This window comes from Brassica napus, chromosome A10 (assembly GCF_020379485.1).
Source record: "Brassica napus cultivar Da-Ae chromosome A10, Da-Ae, whole genome shotgun sequence".
Classification (NCBI taxonomy): Eukaryota; Viridiplantae; Streptophyta; class Magnoliopsida; order Brassicales; family Brassicaceae; genus Brassica; species Brassica napus.
The window spans coordinates 11,765,738-11,785,827 of NC_063443.1; the positions used below are offsets into that span (position 1 = coordinate 11,765,738).

Here is a 20,090-nt window from a genome sequence, read left to right on the forward strand (position 1 = left end):
TTCTCTACCATAGACTTTTATTCAGCTACCAATGATTCACAATGGCACTTCGTGGATATTCCGCGACCTAAATTCATTGTGACTTCGATCTCTTTACACTACAAATCAGCATAAAGTACAAACATCAACAAAACAATCAGAAGCTATTGGGAATTTTGGAATCAAAATCAATAGAGAGTTGAAAAATAAGAACCAAAATAGCGCTATTAGAACTTACCTGAACGAAGAAGTAGAAGATTGGAGATACCTTACAAAAAACCCTAAAATTTTTGATTTGGAGATTTTTGAATGAGATGAAGAAGATATATAAATGATGTGACGTTTTTGATCATAAATGAAACACTGTGTTTTGGACTTAAGGACAAATCACATTTTAACGTCACTGTAGACAATGGGAGTTGTACATTAAAGATAAGTGACTTGGGGGATTTATACATTGAATCAATTGAGTGGTTTTGACATTAAAAATCCTTAGATATATTTTTAACTAAGATCTGTTTTCTTAATTTCTTTTTTCATTTCTGGATATGGTTAGAATTCAGATTAGATTGAAATAAAATTAGATTGGGTATACACTGGTGCTTTTTCTGTGGAAATTGGTTTGGATTTTTGATAAAGATGCAAATGCTCAAACCTAATACAAAGTCTAATAAGGGTGTAAATGTGCATAAATATAGTAAATACAGGGGTTGTTGAGCAAATTTGTATATAATGAAGGCGTTAGAAAAGAGTAGGATAGTGATATTCCCGCAACCAAACAAGGCTTATATATATATGTATTCTATCGTTCTTCTTCGATCGGAATCGGATTGTAGACTGTCCGACTCTGTCGTTCATCGGAGATTTAAATTCGCCATGGACAGGTCACAGTTTATCCTGATAGGTTTACCTATATTCTTGTTCTGTTCGGATCTCTTCAACCTTTTCACTCCTCCGCCTCCGAAACCTCCGAGTCACCGTCCCAATCAGCCACCGCACATCCCTCACCAGCAGCGTCCGCCTGTGGTCGTTCCTGGAACTCTAGATTTTCCTTCGCAGGTGAAACCTCTTTGTGTATTTCCTTCAGCTGTTGTTTTTTTTTTGTTATCTCTCAGTCTCTCAGTTATGTCCTCTTTTGCAGAAGCCAAGTGGGTTAGGAGCAGTTGGATATGGAAACACCGTGGAGATCAACTTCTGCATCTCCTGTTCTTTCAAGTAACTTTTATTTGATTTTATCCTTTTTCTCTCTTAGTGGTTTTTGCTTGCCTCTTTAGTCATTTACCTTTTTATATGAACATTGCCTTTTAAATGTTTGTTACAGAACTTAAAAAGCCCTGATTTTGTTAATTATATATGTCAAATGCTAAACGGTATGATTGACGTGTTGGTACCTTTTGAACTTATCCGCATTAGACCATCTCCAATGTATTTTGCTATTTTCACCTTTAAAATAGGAGAATTCTATAATAGAGGTGAGATATGCTCCAATGTATTCCCCTAAAATAGCAATCTCTAAAATATAGAGTAAAAAATAGAGGAATGCTATTTCTTCCTCTATAAATAGAAGAAAAAATAGAGATCTCTATTATAGAGGAAGAAATAGAGGTGGGTTGGAGCAATTTCACCTCTAAATACTATTATAGAGGTGAAAATAGCAATGGATTGGAGATGCTCTTAGGCAACAGTCTAGTTTTTTTTTTTTTTTTTTTTTTTAATAATGATGCTGGTGTTTACTAAGTTTGTTCTCTCTCTCTTTCTTTTTTTTTTTATTTGAAGGGGAACTGCAGTGACTATGAAGAAGATGTTAGAAACGGCTTTCCCCGGTTTAGATGTAGTTCTTGCAAACTACCCACCGCCAGCACCAAAGCGTCTTCTAGCCAAGGTTGTGCCTGTTGCTCAGATGGGAGTTATCGGGATGATAGTTGCGGGTGATCGTATCTTTCCCATGATTGGTATTGCGCACCCACCTGCTTGGTTCAACTCCTTGAGGGCCAATAGGTTTGGATCCATGGCTTCCACTTGGCTTCTCGGAAACTTTCTGCAGTCTTACCTTCAAAGCTCAGGGGCTTTTGAAGTTCTCTGCAACGGGGAACTGGTTAGTTAGTAGTATTAACTCATCTATCAATGTTTTTTTTAGATATGTTTAAGTTCAGTGGCAGTAACTAGTACAATCTGATGGCAGGTGTTCTCTAAATTGAAAGAAGGTAGATTCCCGGGAGAGATCGAGCTGAGAGATCTCATCAGTAAAGCTTTGACAAAACCTAGCGTTGTCACTGGTAGCTACTGAAGTAGTATCATTAGTCGAAAGAAGATTTCGACATGAAAGGGTATAGAAAGACGAAGACGGTGTTTTGATCTCATGTGCCAAAAAGCAAACGTTGTGTTTTTAGTTAACATCATGTTTTGTACCTTGTTCATTTGGTTTTGATTGAATTTTACTCTCTGGTTCAGTCATTTTTGTTTAGACCCAAATTGGAATAAAGGCATCTAGCCATCTTCTAAAGGAAACAAAAGATATTAGAAATTAGGAGAAACGTATATATCAAATATACAGATTGGAGAAATTTGTAGAAACTGAGAGTTTGGTTTCATCTCAGATAAAACTGAACATGTAAAACTGAGAATTTCATTTCTTCTTCCCATGTGGGTTTTACTAACGTTAGGTCAGCCTCTGCTGGGGCTGCGTTGGGCGGTCGTTGCCGGAGGAACGCCGGGATTGTGTTTTGGATTTGCAGACGGGTCACCGTAATCCTCAACACTCACCATCAACGACCTCCTTTCAGTTCCAATCATCCCAATACCTAAACAAACAAACAAACGATATCAATCAGAAATCCAAATCACCAGACTGAATCGAACCAACGAAGAAAAAGAAGAGATCCAAACCTGAAACGGTGACAGAACTACGAGCTGAAGATGTAACTGTAAGCGTCAAGAGGAGAATCACAACAAGACGAAGTACACAACTCATCTCTCTCTCTCTCTCTCTTATCTTTTGTCAAAGCTTTGTTTTTATTTTTTTTAGGAATTAATCTTAATAATCTCTGTGTTACCAGGTTCGTGTTGTGTCCGTGGTATGTATTTATAAAGAAACGACAAGCGAGTGTTTTGTTGAGTTTATCCAAACTGATGTTTACTTCTCTCAAATCTCTTATCAATTTATACGTTTACTTTCAACTTTTCCTAATTACTGGTGGAAAAATGTCTGCGGAGATGAAAAAGATTCAGACGCAAACCAAGGAGATGAGAACACGTGTCACAGTAAATGGCGATGGTGGAAGTGGAGATGAGGTGTGCAAAGCGTGGTGCCACGTATGTCACATCATTGCCAAGCAAGTGGAAGTGTGGAGGCATAAGATAGTGACTGTTCACCGTGTTATTTTGTGGTTCGTCAACGCTTTTTGTGAATTTACAGTTGAAACCCCTTCCTCCTACCGCCAACCTTTTTGTTGACTTTTGTGACCATTTATTCTTTATGGGTAAACGGGCCAACCCGTACCATGATAAAAAGATTATGCTCGATTTGTGTACCATGAGGATAAAAATAGTATGCTTGTATAGTTGTAATTCGCTTGATTTTTTGGAGAATATGCTGGTTGTGCTGGATGAACGAATAATATATGTGATCGATGTTGATAGAACTATAATTCACCAATAGTTCATATATATATTCCTTCATATCATGAAATCATTTACTTTTTAGTTTTTAAAATTCAAAACATCATTGTTGTTTACGGAATCACAATGGACCCAATAATAAAATAGAAGGTATCATATAATTGTGCAAATAACTAAAATTAACCAATGTTTTAAACTTGAAAACATCATCTAACATATGATACAACAAATCTTTATAACTCGTCACTTAATATGATATGATGAAGAAAGTAAAAGAGTTAAACCACACAAGAAAGAGTTAAACCCCGTTGTCCATTAGATTGTATACTAAACTAATCCATTGAAAATGTGGAGTATCCAATATCCAATTTCTAAAGTATATATATAAAGTAGTCCAACATGATTAAAATTGCAAGAAAGATTCGATGCATGATCATCACCAATTGGTTACGACAATAAAAAAAACACAAAATCTGTAAGTACAACATTTCTATAAGACATGTTAGTCTTTGCGCGCTATACAAACATTGTAGTGTTTTAGCCTTTAGTTGGCGACTAAATTGTACACGAAATCCCACACACATATACGAGCTAATTGACACTCACGAAAAAAAAAGATTGTGAAACAGCAATTGAAACACATCTTTAACAAACAAATAAAAACCAGTGTTAAATATGCACAACAAGTTCTGTGAGTTCAAGAATCACCAAGAAAAGGAAAATGTCGGCTTATATTTCGTCGTGATCGAATCTCGGAATCCATTAAGGCCAACTTAAAGGCTTTTGTACAGATAACTTTGACTGGCATAGTCACGCTCAAAAACTAACAGAGAAGTTAACATATATTCTCAATCTCATCACACACCACAATCGACTAAACCTGAAACGGACATATTTATTTATATATTATTCGATAGTGATTTGATACGTTGAACGTCGTCCCACGCCTTTTAACGGCACGAGTCGACTGTAGAGGGAGGGGGGAGGGGTAAGTTAAATTCGAAGCTAAACCAGTTTTTTTTCTGAATTAACCGCAGTATCTAGAAACCAACCAACTATCGTGTGAACCCCGACGATGCCTATATTTTTTAATCCTCTGGTGACTAATGGGAATTAAACTGCGGGTTACCGCATTGGGATTTTCCCTCAAGCACCACTAGTCCAAACCCCCGTTGGTTAACTAGTTCATTATTTTCTCTGTTATATGATCAGCTTTTTAACCGAGTTCCTGAATAAAACCAAGTGTAAAGAATTGGAAGTTTATGAGCAATGGACCGACAGCTATGTTCATATGGTACACGTACATACATATACCATGCAGCTTGGTCTCTTTTGTTTGGACAGAATCTATGCCTTATTTGTTTTTTTTTTTTTTTTTTTTTTTTTTTTATCTATGCCTTATTTGTGTTACACATATATATTAAATCCGTGACAAGTGATGACAATGCCATCGATTCATTTAGAAACATTGTACTGTAAAGAAATTTCATATTTAGGGAATATCACCAAGAGACATTTTACTATAAGAAAATTTCATATAAAGAGAACAATATCACCAAAACTTAATTAATTAATCGTAATTAAATGCACCTATTTATAGCGTCTTCTTATACACGTCATCAAAGATAGATAGAGGTCTAAAAGAAAGAGAGAGATAGGAGCTTAAGAATTTCATCGGCGGAGAGATGAGCATCAGTGCGTCATATCCTCGTTCTCGATTTGGAACGTTTGGACAAGCAGATACTAATATGCAAGGAGTCGGGGATTTTCCGTCTGGAGAATCACGGAGTACCGTTGAAGTTGACGTCACAGCTTCAGGAGATCTCGGAATCGTTGCTGAGTCTACCGTTTGAGGAAAAACAGGAGTTGTTCGCCGCCGTTAACTCTCCGTTATTATATTTCTGGGGAACACCTGCTCTAAACCGTTCGGGAGATGCATTCAAGAGAGGAACTCAAGCTTCATACGTGAACATGGTCGAAGTTTTCAACGTCCCTCTCTCTTCTCTCCCGAAGCTTCCAGTTTCTACTTGCGATGATGGTGCTCAACATTCAAAACTAGAGCCTTTCAGGTAACATCCGACGTCGTCGTTATGTTTTGTCTTTTCCGTTGCTAGTGATACATGGGTGTCAAAATGGGTCAACCCAACCTATAACCCAAATAGATTGACTGTTAATGGGTTATGGAGCAACCCAACACATTTATTAAATAGGTTAGGTTGACCCATTAAATTAAATGGGTCATACGGGTTAATAGGTTAGATTGACTCATTAAATTAAATAGGCCGGAGGGCTTGAGATCATGAAAGGTGAAGAATGGTTGCGTGTAAAACCTGTTGCTGATACTCTCATCTCAATTTAGGAGATATGATGCAGGTAAATTAACGTATATATTTATGAGTTTGATCAATATATAATCGTTTGATCGACGAGAATTGAATCAAATTTTATAAATAACCGAACATATCTTATATCTGTAGAATTAAAAAATAAAATAAACCAAAAAAATTACAAAAAAATAATTAAAAAAATTATGAATTTTAAAAAAGTATAATTCAAAAACATAAAACAAAATATGTTTTTTATTTAAATAATTATTTGTTATATATATATCAAGAACAAGGATATAAGAGTCTTATGTCACTTATTGAAAATATATTTTTTTTAAATGCCCTTTTAGTGATGGTAAAGATCAATAATGGTATCATGAATGTGGTAAACATGAAATTTCACCTATTATCTATTCAAATTTAATATTTTCTTTTATTATGTCAAATTGAACTAAGAATAATATATATATATATATATATCATATTATTCTGAATTGAATTTTGCTAATTTTGTATTCTCTGAAAAAATAGAATAATGAAGGATATTGTCATTTTAATTCCAAACCAAAAATGTTTATTAAAATAAAGGCATCCGCACCGGTTGAAATTCATGAGTCTCTAACAAATTTAAAAATATTAAAAGCTGAAAAAGAAGAAAGAGAAAAGATAAAAAAAAAAAAGGAGCAAGAGTGGTACCTGTGAGAAGAGCTTTCATACATTTCTAAAGAATCGGTGAATACATGTGACATTATTTTACAGGTTTTTTTATTTTAATTTTTAAAAGTATTAATAACTAAATTATGTACAAAAATAATAATAAAAATATTAATGAGGTACTCTACTTGCTATTTTACCACTAATGATGCCCTAACAATGTGATCTCGGAATTCTATTTATTATTGTTTTTAATAATATAGTTTTCAATTTACCATGATTTTTAAATGCTTCATAAAATTAGTATAAATTTATATAAAGCAGTTTTTATTATTAACTTCCCGCCCGTAGGGCGGGCCGATCCTAGTTTATTATATATTCAGGTGATGTTAGGAGTTTTCAAGGCTCCTAATCAAATGTTATAGTATAAAAGATTGTCGAACCAATCCTAAGTGATTCTAAAGCAAAGGGAATGCAAGTTCATGCTTAAGCTAAGTGCAATCCGGTTTTAAAGATGGTATGAACTAAGAACTAATAAGCTAATGCAATAAAGTAATGATCTTTCTTTTCTCAATATGAAGCAAGAGGACTCATGGGGCTAGGCATTTGATCTTGGGTGATGTAGATCCAATCTAGAGGTGGTAAGCTATCAATCAAACACTTTCCTTATGCCTAGACACTAAGCTAAACAAGCTCTATCTCTAGATGAATGTTCTTTTGCTAAAGCAACTCAAGCATCTAATCTCTTAGGTTGAATGTTACTAAAGCAAACATTGAGAACAAGTCTAATAGCAATCTTAACTCCTTTAGCAACTAATCTCTTAGGTAAAGCAAGCTAAAAGCATTGAAGAGTTGGTTAAGGCATTTCAACATACACCTTGTGGGCAGGAAATGTCTAGAGATCTATTTTAGTATGATCATGACTAAAATAGCATTGAGAACTCTCAACAAGCAAGGAAACAAGTTTATCTAGCACTAAACATCCTAGATCTTCTCTAATCACCCTTAATCACCCTAGCCCATGAATCCAAGATAGTCTACTCACTAGTAGACATGAATAACCCCAAAATCATGGATGATTCAAGGTTAAACATGATTAGAGAGCAAGATAATCAAGCAAAGATAAGAAATTATGATCAAGATTAAATCTTTCAACCAAAAGTGGCTTTTGATTAGATAGAAAACAAGATATCCTCTAAAATTAGGTCTAAAAAGTATTTATAGTGGCCTAAAAACGAGCTGGATCGACCCAACAAACATGGGTTGACCCAAGATAATTTGGATAAAAAGTTGGTAAAAACAGAAGTGCAGATTTTTCTAAGTGTCGCAGCTGGCAAATGACATGTCATTTGGCCGCTGCAGAAGGCCGCTGCACACTCCAGCGGCCTGTTTCTTGTCGTTTGGCCGCTGCATCTTCCAGATATCGGGCAGGGAGTAGTGGATTTCTCCAGCGGCTTGTCTTGGCCGCTGCAGTTGGCCACTGGGACAGTTGGGACTTCGTCTTGTGAACCAAAATCACCATTCTTGTCTCTAAACCATCTCCAAAGGTTCCAAACTCACCAAATAGCATCTCCATCACCTAATAGAGACAAATGTATATGCAATGCACCTAAATCTACTCTAAATGCATCTAAATGGATAAATTGAGAACTAAAATGATTGCTAAAACTATGCAAATACACAAGATATCAACTCCCCCAAACTAGAACTTTACTTGTCCACAAGTAAACTTTCAAGGTCAATTAGAAGAAAAGTTTGAAAATGGGAGCTCATAACCAAAAGACACATTTTCTAACCTTCAATGTAACATCCCAAAGAAAACATAGCAAATAGCATGAGCATCTTCTTTATTATACTCTAGCTTCTCTAAGCCTATCCATACTCTTTTGCCTCTACTCAAGTTGCAATACTCTTTACCAACAAGTTCCTTCAATCAGCTCTCACATTGATTCACACACACACACACAAGGTGAACTCTCACAAATGGGCACATGATCTCAATCATTTGGCTAGGTAAGCAATGGTCTAATATGAATGAAGAGATGAGTTCAAATGTTTTCATTTAAGGGTGGTTATCACTCAAAACAAGGAGCTTGATCATTATGCAAAATTTATCTAAGATTAGAAGCAACTCATGCATACATAGATTCATTCTCATCATTCTACCTCGTTTTGTTATAAGTGATCACAAGTTCTACCCTCTTTATCATCATCTCAAAATCAATCTAAACCCCTCACATCACTCACCCAATGAACAACTCTCTTTTTCTTTTGACTCAACTGCTAGGGATTTTAATTCACTTTCTACAAGCTCTAACTCTTTTTCATTTCCTTTCCCAACTTCTCTTTGATTCTTTTTCTTTTCTTTTTTCTTTTTTTTCTTTTTTTTTTATAAGGAGAAGGTCCTTTGTTGCAAAATCAAGAGCTTTTTATTTTCTTTTTATCCCTAGAGTATTCTTTTCTATTCATACTCTTTTGCTCATCTCTCATCTTTATCACTCTCCAAACCTAAGATATGAAATTTAGAACACACAAACCCCTCTCACCATCCCCAAATGATGAGAATCAACCTATGTCACCTCCGATACTCTCAAGATTTTGCACATGACAAGCTATCAAAAGAGGCCTCACTCATGCAATTCAATGTTTGGTCTCAAAGAATGGTTAGGGTTTTAGGGTAAGGAGTGCCATTTGGGTTAACAAAGATAGGTATGAAGGAATAAGATAACCCAAATGTGTATGAGATCTATGATCAAGTATGCAAATGCCCATATGCAAGAGAGATTAAGTTCATTCAAGTCAAGTTCAGTTTGGAGCTGATTTTAAGAACAATGTCAATATCAAGCAAGCAAACAAGTTTAAGAAGAGTTTTCAAGGCTCGAAGCATGCAAGCTTTCAAGAGATGCTTAAGCTACTTGATATGTTTAGCTAGGATGTCAAATTGAGTTCTAGACATGTGTTCTTTGCAAGGTTTCTCCTAATGCATGAATGCAATCTAAATGCTTCTAGACTCAATCCTAAAGATGCAAATGATGCAACTAAATGCTTATTTTTGTGATTTTTGAAATTTTTCAATTTTTGTGGATTTTCTATGCAAATAATTATGTACAATGCAAGACTCAATGCAATATCATCAAAGAAAACATGATCAAATACCTGGTATCTCCCCCAAACTTAGTTCACACAGTCTCTGTGTTGGTAAGTTGAAAGAGATACCCAAAAGAAAGAATAAATGCAAAGAAAAACAGGTATATACAATGGAAAGGTTGGAGTGGTACCTCAAGCGGAGAGTAGAGGAGGAGGATCCTTCCCACTATCAAGAGTGATGGTGAGGATTTGAGAGAGAAGCTCTTGAAGCTTGATTGGATCATTTTGGAGTTGAGGAGTGATGATGGCTCTTGCACTTGAGAATAGCTTAGACCTTCCCTTGCACTTGATTTTGTACTCAATGACCCCATCCTTAAGCTTCATTGGGTGGAGAGTAAGAGTGTGAGGAATCTTATCAAGAGGTGGAGGATGAGGTTCTTTCACAATTTTCTTCTTGTCATGAGCAGCCTTTGTGGCTCTACTCACCTCCTTCTTTTTAGCACTTTCCAAGTGCTCATCACACAGCTCTTTAGAGGACTCTCCAGCAAGACCTTCTTTCTCAATACCAACCCCTTCAGCCTTTGTCTTCTCAATGGAGGATGCTCCACAAGTGATTGTTCCACAATACTCAGCATTCATCTTTGGGGATTGTAGTGGATAGGAGACGGCTTTGTTCACATTTAGGAGTGTGACCTTCTTGTTGGCAAAGTCTATGCAAGCTCCCACTGTTGTAAGGAATGGAGTGCCAAGGATCAATGGAACTCTTTTCTCAGTTGCCATCTTCAGAACAGTGAGGTCTATAGGAATGGTGCATGCTCCAATCTTCAAAGGGAAGTCCTTGATGAGACCAATGGGAGTTGTAGAAGAGGAATCTCCAAACTGTAGGGAAGATGTGTTTGGCTCCATGCTCTCAATCCCTAGACTCTTCATCATCTCCATTGAGATCACATTTACGCTTGCGCCAGAATCAACAAGAGCATCATCAAAAGTGAGCTTACCAAGGTAGCAAGGTAAGGTGAACATCCCTTGAAACTCAAGCTTAGGGAGGGACTTTGGAGAGATTGGTGGATCAATCTTCAGAATGGAGATGTCCAAAAGCTCAGCCACTTCAGCTTGGTGGTCTATAATGTCCTTGATGAGCATCATCTGGACATGAGCTTCACGCATATCCGAGATTTCTGGAAGTCTAATCCCAACATCACTAAGATCTTTCCTGAACTTGGAGAGCACCTTCTTCTGTGCTTTGGTGAGAACTCTTTGGGGGAAAGGGAGCTTATCATAGGGTGATGGCTCAACGTCAGTGGCTTCCTCTAGCTTAACCTTTTTCAGCTTGTTGTCAGCTCTCTCCTCAACTTGTTTCGCAGCCTTGTGCTCAACTTTTTGCAGATTCGTTGCTTCAACCTTCCTAGCAGCGTCCTTCACAATTTGTGCTTCAGCTGTGACCACAACAAATATCTCAACTTCCCCAAATTCAGTTCCAAATACCAGTCTTTCAATCTCATCCTCCTCTTTCTCATGATCACTCAGCTCAATCTCTGGAAAAGTAGTGGAGAAAACAACATTGCAAGACTCCTTGAGGTTTTTTTCTGGTTTTTTTGGTAGAGACCCCATTGGCTGCTTGGAGGATGAAGGCATAGAAGCAACTTGACTCTCCAAAGCCTTGAGATAAGAGGCAAGTTGCATGTACTTGTTGTTGAGATCAGAATAGTTCCCATCAATCTTTGCATGGATGTTCTTGAACTCATAAATCATGGTCTTCTCATTTCTGGCCTGAAATTCCAAGAGTTGCTTGAACATAGAATCCACACTTGAATCTGGAGCTTGAGTTTGAGAAGAGCTTCCTTGAGTCTGAGGAGACTGGTTGGCTTGGTAACCTCCTTGCTGATTGTTGTAGAATGGTCTTTGCTGGTAGTTGTTTTGGTACTGAAAGTTGGGCTCTTTCTTGTACCATGTGCCATTAGCATTGATGAAGCACAGCTCCTCTTGGCCTTCTAAACCATCAACCTCATTGATCACTGGAGGTGCCTCTTGTTTCTGATCACCAACAAAGTTCATCTTCTCCTGCTTAGCCTTTTCTGCAAGAAGTAGATCCAACTTGGCTTGGAGAGACTTCAGTTCTTTCTTGGTGTGCTGATCATCACCTATGTTGCTTCTATCATACTCCTCACTGTAGACTGAGTTACTCTTAGCCATGTTCTCCACCAGCTCTTCTGCATCTTCTTCAGTTCTACCCAAAAAGAAACCATTGCTGGCTGTGTCTAATCTACTCCTGAACTCTGGAAGAGCACCTCTGTAGAAGGTACTGAGCAAACTCTCCTTGGTGAAGCCATGATGTGGGCACTGAGACCAATAGCCCTTGAACCTCTCCCAAGCTTCACTAAAGCCCTCTAGGTTCTTCTGCTGAAAGCTAGAGATCTCATTTCTGATCTTGGCCGTCCTTGAGATAGAGAAAAACTTCTCTAGGAATACCCTCTTGCACTCATTCCAAGTTGTGATAGAGTCACTTAGAAGAGCCTTCTCCCACTGATGTGCTTTATCACCCAAAGAAAAAGGGAACAGCTTGAGCTTCAATGCATCTTCAGAAACACCATTGGTCTTGGATAAGCCACAATACTTATCAAACTTGTCCAAGTGATCAAATGGATCTTCAGCAGCAAGGCCATGATACTTATTGTTCTCTATGGTGTTGAGTAGCCCTGACTTGATCTCAAAGTTGTTGTTCTCCACAGCTGGTGCTCTGATTCCCAACCTATGACCATGAATGTGAGGTTGATCATAGGCTCCAATGGCTCTAGCTTGGCGTTGTGGATGCTGTGGCCTAAGGTTTGCAGCTCCTTGGGCCACTCCATCATGAGGCTGATTCTGATTGTGCTCCATCTCAAACCCCAATCTCTGAAAGTGAGCCTGTTGCTCTTCTTCTCTTCTCTTTCTTGCTATCTCCCTCTCAAGTGCTCTAATGTCTTCAACTCTTGGAACTAGGCTTGATGAACCTCTGCTCCTCAAGTTCATACACCTGAAATGCAAAGAGAGAGAGAGGAAGAAGGAGAACCAGTAACAAAATAAAAGAAAAAAGTGACTTAGTCTCAAGCAAGTGACTAAATCCCAATGTCACAATCAACCTAGAACTTGGCAACAGCGCCAATTTGATGTTAGGAGTTTTCAAGGCTCCTAATCAAATGTTATAGTATAAAAGATTGTCGAACCAATCCTAGGTGATTCTAAAGCAAAGGAAATGCAAGTTCATGCTTAAGCTAAGTGCAATCCGGTTTTAAAGATGGTATGAACTAAGAACTAGTAAGCTAATGCAATAAAGTAATGATCTTTCTTTTCTCAATATGAAGCAAGAGGACTCATGGGGCTAGGCATTTGATCTTGGGTGATGTAGATCCAATCTAGAGGTGGTAAGCTATCAATCAAACACTTTCCTTATGCCTAGACACTAAGCTAAACAAGCTCTATCTCTAGATGAATGTTCTTTTGCTAAAGCAACTCAAGCATCTAATCTCTTAGGTTGAATGTTACTAAAGCAAACATTGAGAACAAGTCTAATAGCAATCTTAACTCCTTTAGCAACTAATCTCTTAGGTAAAGCAAGCTAAAAGCATTGAAGAGTTGGTTAAGGCATTTCAACATACACCTTGTGGGCAGGAAATGTCTAGAGATCTATTTTAGTATGATCATGACTAAAATAGCACTGAGAACTCTCAACAAGCAAGGAAACAAGTTTATCTAGCACTAAACATCCTAGATCTTCTCTAATCACCCTTAATCACCCTAACCCATGAATCCAAGATAGTCTACTCACTAATAGACATGAATAACCCCAAAACCATGGATGATTCAAGGTTAAACATGATTAGAGAGCAAGATAATCAAGCAAAGATAAGAAATTATGATCAAGATTAAATCTTTCAACCAAAAGTGGCTTTTGATTAGATAGAAAACAAGATATCCTCTAAAATTAGGTCTAAAAAGTATTTATAGTGGCCTAAAAACGAGCTGGATCGATCCAACAAGCATGGGTTGACCCAAGATAATTTGGGTAAAAAGTTGGTAAAAACAGAAGTGCAGATTTTTCTAAGTGTCGCAGCTGGCAAATGACATGTCATTTGGCCGCTGCAGAAGGCCGCTGCACACTCCAGCGGCCTGTTTCTTGTCGTTTGGCCGCTGCATCTTCCAGATATCGGACAGGGAGTAGTGGATTTCTCCAGCGGCTTGTCTTGGCCGCTGCAGTTGGCCGCTGGGACAGTTGGGACTTCGTCTTGTGAACCAAAATCACCATTCTTGTCTCTAAACCATCTCCAAAGGTTCAAAACTCACCAAATAGCATCTCCATCACCTAATAGAGACAAATGTATATGCAATGCACCTAAATCTACTCTAAATGCATCTAAATGGATAAATTGAGAACTAAAATGATTGCTAAAACTATGCAAATACACAAGATATCATCAGGCTATAAGCGACGATGAGTACAAGAGTGTGAAGCATAGAGTGAAGAAGAAGGATAGGACGAGAGAATTAAAGAGACTCGGTGTGTTATTTTGTGTTCCCGCAGAGAGATTGTGTGATAAAGTCATCAAACTATAAGCCATTCACGTACTCAGAGTTTGACGCTCAAGTTCAGGCTGATTTTCAGTCTCTTGGGACCAAGGTCGGCCTTCATAGATTCAGCCCTAAATCTCCACTCTTTCTCTGATCATGTTGGCAAATTAATTAATTCAGTATCTAATAGCTGAAGAAACTGTAGATACCAGTCTTGTCTCATCTTATCATCATGTGGTGCATGACCAACTAGACAACTATAGGTGTGGGATACGGTTTACTTTGATTCGGTTTTATGACTTTCATAGATATTGACATTTGATACCATTCTCTTTCTATGCTTATTTTGGGATTGGTTCGGTCTTATTGGATTTAAACATTTGTGCCTGCCATGCAGGGAATATCCGTAATTTATATATCTTTTTAGAGAGATTCTTTTAGATAAACCTTTTTAGTTTATTTTCAAAAAAAATGCTGTAGATCTGAAGGAAGAAAATGAAAGGGATTGAGTTTTGGAGATGAGTTCAAAATTTTAAAAATAAAAAATAAATATTAAATTTTTTAAAAAAGACTATTTTAGTTATTTTATTTATTGAAGACTATTTTGTGATAAAAACTTTAAAAAAAACTATTTGAGAATTGATGTTCTTTATAATAAAGGCATTTTGATTTAAGCCTTTAGTGCAACTTACCATAATAATAAAGCAAAGTTGCTTTAGTATGAATTTGCCATAATGGCATCATGAAATGTTGCTTTAGTGTGGGTTGCCATAACGAAAGCAATTGGTATTAGTGGTTACCACATGATCAACATCTTAAACAAATTAAATAATATTATCAACCGTTTGAGATTTGAACACATTGTTGAAACTAAACTCACAATTCACAAACTATATATATAGTATTGCTGATCTTAATCAGTTATTTCCTATATTCTTTTATTAGCACGTGGCTTAAACTTACCGACACTTTATTCAATTGACATACGTCATGATGTATGAATATCATACAGCGAAACGACTAACGAGGCTCCAAGACAAACCGCACGAGCAGTCTTGCGTGCTTGTACACCTCTCCGGCACGATCGTGGAGCCGTACGGCACGAATCCCGGGTCTGATCTCCGACAACGGAAGACATATCTGGCCGGCGAAATCGTTTTGAGTGTTACTATCATAGTCTTTCACTATGATGTACAGAAGCGCTAACTCGGGAACACGCAATGGGAACTCGAACTCTTTATCCCAAACCGGAAACCACTCGTCTGTATCCGTTTCTGTTTTGTGACTTGTTGTGTCTAAAGGTATTCCTGCGATTCCGACCTGTAATGAAAACAACAACAGGTAAGTCAAGTGACTTGTCGCACAAGAAACTTAACTAGGGTTCTCCAAAATCTTCTTTAGGTCAAATATGAGTGAAGACTTGCCCTTGCGTAGAAATCAGGAGGAGAGTATCGATCAAAATGATCTTGAGAAAAATCCATATTCCATCCTTCTCCGTTGTAGATCTTTATCTAATTTAATATTCATAGACACAAAGCTATGATGATGTCATTTTACCAAAAACAAAAAAGCTATGATGATGTCTTGCGCCTCAAGAAATGGATGAAAAGAACACATCAGAATCAAAGACAAAGATGAAACCTTAAGAACTGTCTTGATCTGAAGATTTTTACTGGAAGGGTCAAAAGTTTCACCACCAGGACCATTGGAGAGCAAAACATCAGGTTTTTTCACATAACCACATCCACCATTGGCTTTAAACAATCCTTGCATCATCCACAAGAACCTCCCATGACTCTTCATTCATACAAAACCCAAGTATAGTTAGTATCAATTTCAAAAAAGTACTTCCTATTTTTTTTTTTGTCAGGGGAAGTGTCTAAATATTTTACTTGCATATTGAAGGCAACCATTTGAGCACCATGAATCCATCCAACGAGAGGATCATAGTTTGATGAGTCAATACGTGTAGTCTTGGGGAATATCCTCAGAATATTCCTCTGCGTGAACTTTACTAAGTCGGGTCCACGGGTCTTAGCCAGAGTTTCTAGCCACTGCTCGCTCATGCTTAACCGTATGACTCGGTTAGGATCCCCATTCAAGCAGTTCTTCATTCCTCCTTTGCGGTTCCCAGCATGGATCGAGATCAGGTCTCTGTATTCGATGGCTACAGTCTCCTCATCTTCATCTTGAATCAGTTCTTCTGCTTCTTTCACTTTCTGTCACAACACAAAACCCTCATCGGAGACCCTTTAAGAAGAGTACTAATGGTTACTTTAGTTTTCTGTTGCTCTTACTTTAGCTTTTACGGATTCATCTGTTGTTGAGCCTAGAGAGACCTGTGTCTGAAGATACTCTTTTGGTGGCTTTGTTGAGATCAAGATCTTGTTCTTGAGTGCTTCTGGTGAAGGAAAACACTCTGTATGTTCATCGGTGGTACATCGAAACAATGTTCCTCCAAAAGTCTTGCTCACCATCTACAAACATATTCATCATCGCTCAAAGCTCAGTGTTGTTCTAAACAAGATGTATCAAGTTCTTACCTTAGCGACTTTCTTCTGAAGATCTGGAGGCAAATGGTCTTCTAAGGTAAGCACAACAGGATATTCAGACACCACAAACGCGTTCTCCTTTACCGCGTTAAGACACTTCTGGAGATCTTCAGTGCTTGTTAACGTCCTGACACCAAACAGCATAACTAATCAAGAAACTGTTTTATAGACTTCTCTTAAGGACTAAATCAATGAGTTATAGGATTCATACCCGCCATGACGAACTTCAGCTTCGGTTCCTGAAGAGTTAGGCCAAAGATCAAGTTCGATGACACGAACTCCACTTCTAAGAGCTTTCACAATAGGCTCGGTGCTGCTTCTACTGTTGAGTTGATTCCCAGTCAAGTAAGAGTTATGTCCCGTGTACAAGAAGTAATGCGATAAAGGCTGATTCATATCTTGCCAAACCTGAAAAACCATAATCATCCCTTAGAAACAACTAAAAATAATTTTAAGAAATCATTAAGCGGTAATTATTTGTGCTTAGGCGGGTGGTTAGGTAACCGACTTTAAAAAAAAAAAATCTTATAACTAATTTGTCGCCTAAGCACCGTCAACATGGATTTTTAAACTTCACCTCGCCGGAAAGAGGCAAAGGAGAGTTGAAATCGCTGAGGAGATAACGGTAGAACCCTTCAAGATGAATCCCACGAGGGTGAAAAACGCCGTGATGTTTGAGCCTGTGGAATATATCCTTCACGTAGTTCGTATCTGCGTGTTTTTCTCCTTGAACTTCGATCACGAACCTGAGCATCTCGTCGGCAGACATCCTGCCGTCTCCCGAGTAATCATCGAAGAGTTTCTTGATTTCTTGAGGTGGCTCACTTGTTTTCACTTTGAAGCTTCTTACACAGCAGAAACACACTTTGAATGATTCCTTCATTTTGTTTTTGTTTCTCTCTTGTGAAAGTTAAACAGATAGAAAAGAAACAGAGAGATGATAATAACGTTCCTTAAAGGAAGAGAAAAAGAAACAGTGAGGCTTTATGTTTTCGTGAAACACATGTGTTCACTGTATATGATTTTCATTCTCATTACTGGTGAGGAACCTCATTTATATAGTGATTTGAGAAAAAGAACTAATCATAGTCATAGTACTATAGACCCAAAAAATATATTAAACTTTAGACCCAAAAAACTATATTAAACTTTAAAAAACTGAATTGGAGTGATAATGTGTCGGCTGTGTGAATTGGAGTTATTATTTAAGGCCAGAGCAGCGACGTTGACCAAATGTAAAAAAAAAGAAGGTAAGAGTGTAGGAGCCAATGGCTGAGAAACTGGTGGTATCATTGGTATGCTCATCAGTCGTCACCATGAAAAGATAAGATTTTGTTTATCATTTATAGCGAATCATTTATCATCATATAAAGTAAACAGGTACTGTATAGTCATTTGTCAACATTACTGTATTCGTCGTAACAAAAAACAGATATTTATTGTCCATGCTTTTGAATGTATTATCAACACTGTTGAAGAAGATGTGAATTTAGTACACAGCTCACAAGGATTGATAAGTTTTGGAGACTCGTGTTTTCTACATGTGGTTGAGGATGTTTTCTTTAGATAATCAAAATGGTTTTCATAAAAACATATCACATGCTTAAAAAAAAAATTATATCAAACTTCATGGATATAACTTTCTCATAAGATTATTTAGGAATGCACTCAATATTAAAGCAATCAATTAGTACCATGTCTTAGTGGGAAAATTAATTTGGACCATGTCTAACCAATATGGGATCTAATTCTTTTGTATTGCATTTATTTTGGTATTATTCTCCATTACCGCATGTCCAAGAATCTATTGATGTTTTGTGTTGTTGTTGTCTAGTTTACTTCCAATTGTTTCTAAATCATTCATATATTATCTCCTAAAAACTCACTTTGATGTGAAAATCGCATACATTCTTTGTCTAGCACATCGACGAACCATTACTTATGTAAATAGTTTTTAGGTCAAGTAAAGAATGGGTGTATCAAAATCTCCTATTTTTTAGACCAAAAAAAAAAGAATCTCCTATTTCCTAAAAAGTTACACGTTCAGAATAAGCATGGCAACATTCACGTAGCTTATTTTTACTCAGTAGGGTTAACAAAGCTGAACATGGTTTCTCTCCTATATACTTAGGCCTCGAACTTTTATCTAAGATCCAGTTCGATCCGAGATCCGATCTGGATTGGATTCGATCCAAAAATCCAGATATTCAGAAAGGCCAATTTCGGATCTAGATAGTAAAATATTAGATCCGTCAAAGCCGGATCCGGATGTCTTGATTTTTTAATCCAGATATCCGGATCCGCAATTTTTATTAATTATTTTAAAATAGTAAGATATATATATATATATAAACTATTATTATATTTTCATTTTCATAATATTATATATAAAATTTATGTAAGTTTTGTAATATTATACATAGAAATAATTAAAACATTATATACATTTTTTTTTACATTATTGTTGATATTTTATATATATTAATATTATTTTTTATTTATTTTAGGGATCCAAATCCGAATCTGGATATCCGCCGGATATTACAATTTTTAGAAGGATATCCGATATCTGAATATTCGAAAACCCCAGAAAGATAGTAAAATCATGGTCTGCTGTATAAGAATCCGGATCCGGATACCTTAAAATATTCTGGATATCCAATCAGCCCCAAGCCTATATATACTCGGTTCACCTAGTCAAAGTATAAAGGGTAAATGGCGAAGTTTTTCTGGTATCCCCGTCCATTATTAATTAGCGAGCCATTTGAGATGTGCTCAGTGAAAGTATGAACAAACTAGGAGAAAGGTGAAAACGTTTCTTTCTTATTGATTTTCCCCTAGAGTTCCTGTTACATAGAACATTCATATTTATATGCTAAACACTAGGGTTTTCATCTCATGTGTCTTCAGGATCTAATGGCTGGAATCGATTGTGCACCGGGACCAGCTGAGCTGTAGACATCTTCTTCTTCCCGTACACTTCATGTGCTTTCTCCAGCTGTGTTGCAGAAGACCGTTGAAGTGTTTCTTCAGTTTTGGGCTTCTGCTCACTTGTGGGCTTTGATTCAGATGTGGGCTTGAGCTGAGAAGACCCAAATAATGGGTTTGCTCTAATAGGCCCCCTCAAACTCGGCTTGGAGAGAACATCGACATCGAGTTTGTCAGCACCGAAGGTATCAACTCCTAGCTTGTCACGGAGAGAAGAGAATGCAGCCTGAGGAAGCGATTTGGTGAAGATGTCTGCGATCTGAAGATAATTCGGTATGTGCTTGACTTCAATTGCACCCAGAGCTACTCTCTCGCGAACGTAGTGGTAGTCCAGAGCAAA

The 20,090-nt window shown here is 37.2% G+C and overlaps 3 protein-coding genes and 1 non-coding gene across 4 annotated transcripts; 2 read left to right on the forward strand and 2 right to left on the reverse strand.

The window, feature by feature from the left end:
• The first annotated feature begins 761 nt into the window (after positions 1-761).
• Positions 762-2,429, forward strand: LOC106420255 (selT-like protein). The gene is made up of 4 exons (XM_013861114.3): positions 762-1,038; positions 1,121-1,194; positions 1,756-2,074; positions 2,162-2,429. The coding sequence occupies exons 1-4, from the start codon at positions 775-777 to the stop codon at positions 2,264-2,266; spliced, it is 762 nt and encodes a 253-aa protein (XP_013716568.2). The 5' UTR covers positions 762-774; the 3' UTR covers positions 2,267-2,429.
• Positions 2,430-2,478: 49 nt separating this feature from the next.
• Positions 2,479-3,060, reverse strand: LOC106420257 (protein PSY1-like). The gene is made up of 2 exons (XM_013861115.3): positions 2,866-3,060; positions 2,479-2,780 (listed from the first exon to the last, which is right to left on the reverse strand). Exons 1-2 carry the CDS (start codon positions 2,948-2,950, stop codon positions 2,644-2,646), a joined length of 222 nt encoding a protein of 73 aa, XP_013716569.1. The 5' UTR covers positions 2,951-3,060; the 3' UTR covers positions 2,479-2,643.
• Positions 3,061-11,988: 8,928 nt separating this feature from the next.
• LOC125579620 lies at positions 11,989-12,095 on the forward strand. The gene has a single exon (XR_007317680.1). It is a non-coding gene; the product is annotated as a small nucleolar RNA R71 (small nucleolar RNA).
• A 2,930-nt stretch (positions 12,096-15,025) lies between these two features.
• On the reverse strand, positions 15,026-18,004 carry LOC106420503 (phosphoinositide phospholipase C 1). Its single transcript, XM_013861347.3, has 8 exons — positions 17,340-18,004; positions 16,974-17,170; positions 16,754-16,889; positions 16,508-16,687; positions 16,103-16,429; positions 15,852-16,007; positions 15,635-15,721; positions 15,026-15,530 (listed from the first exon to the last, which is right to left on the reverse strand). Exons 1-8 carry the CDS (start codon positions 17,643-17,645, stop codon positions 15,231-15,233), a joined length of 1,689 nt encoding a protein of 562 aa, XP_013716801.1. The 5' UTR covers positions 17,646-18,004; the 3' UTR covers positions 15,026-15,230.
• Between the last annotated feature and the right edge of the window lie 2,086 nt (positions 18,005-20,090).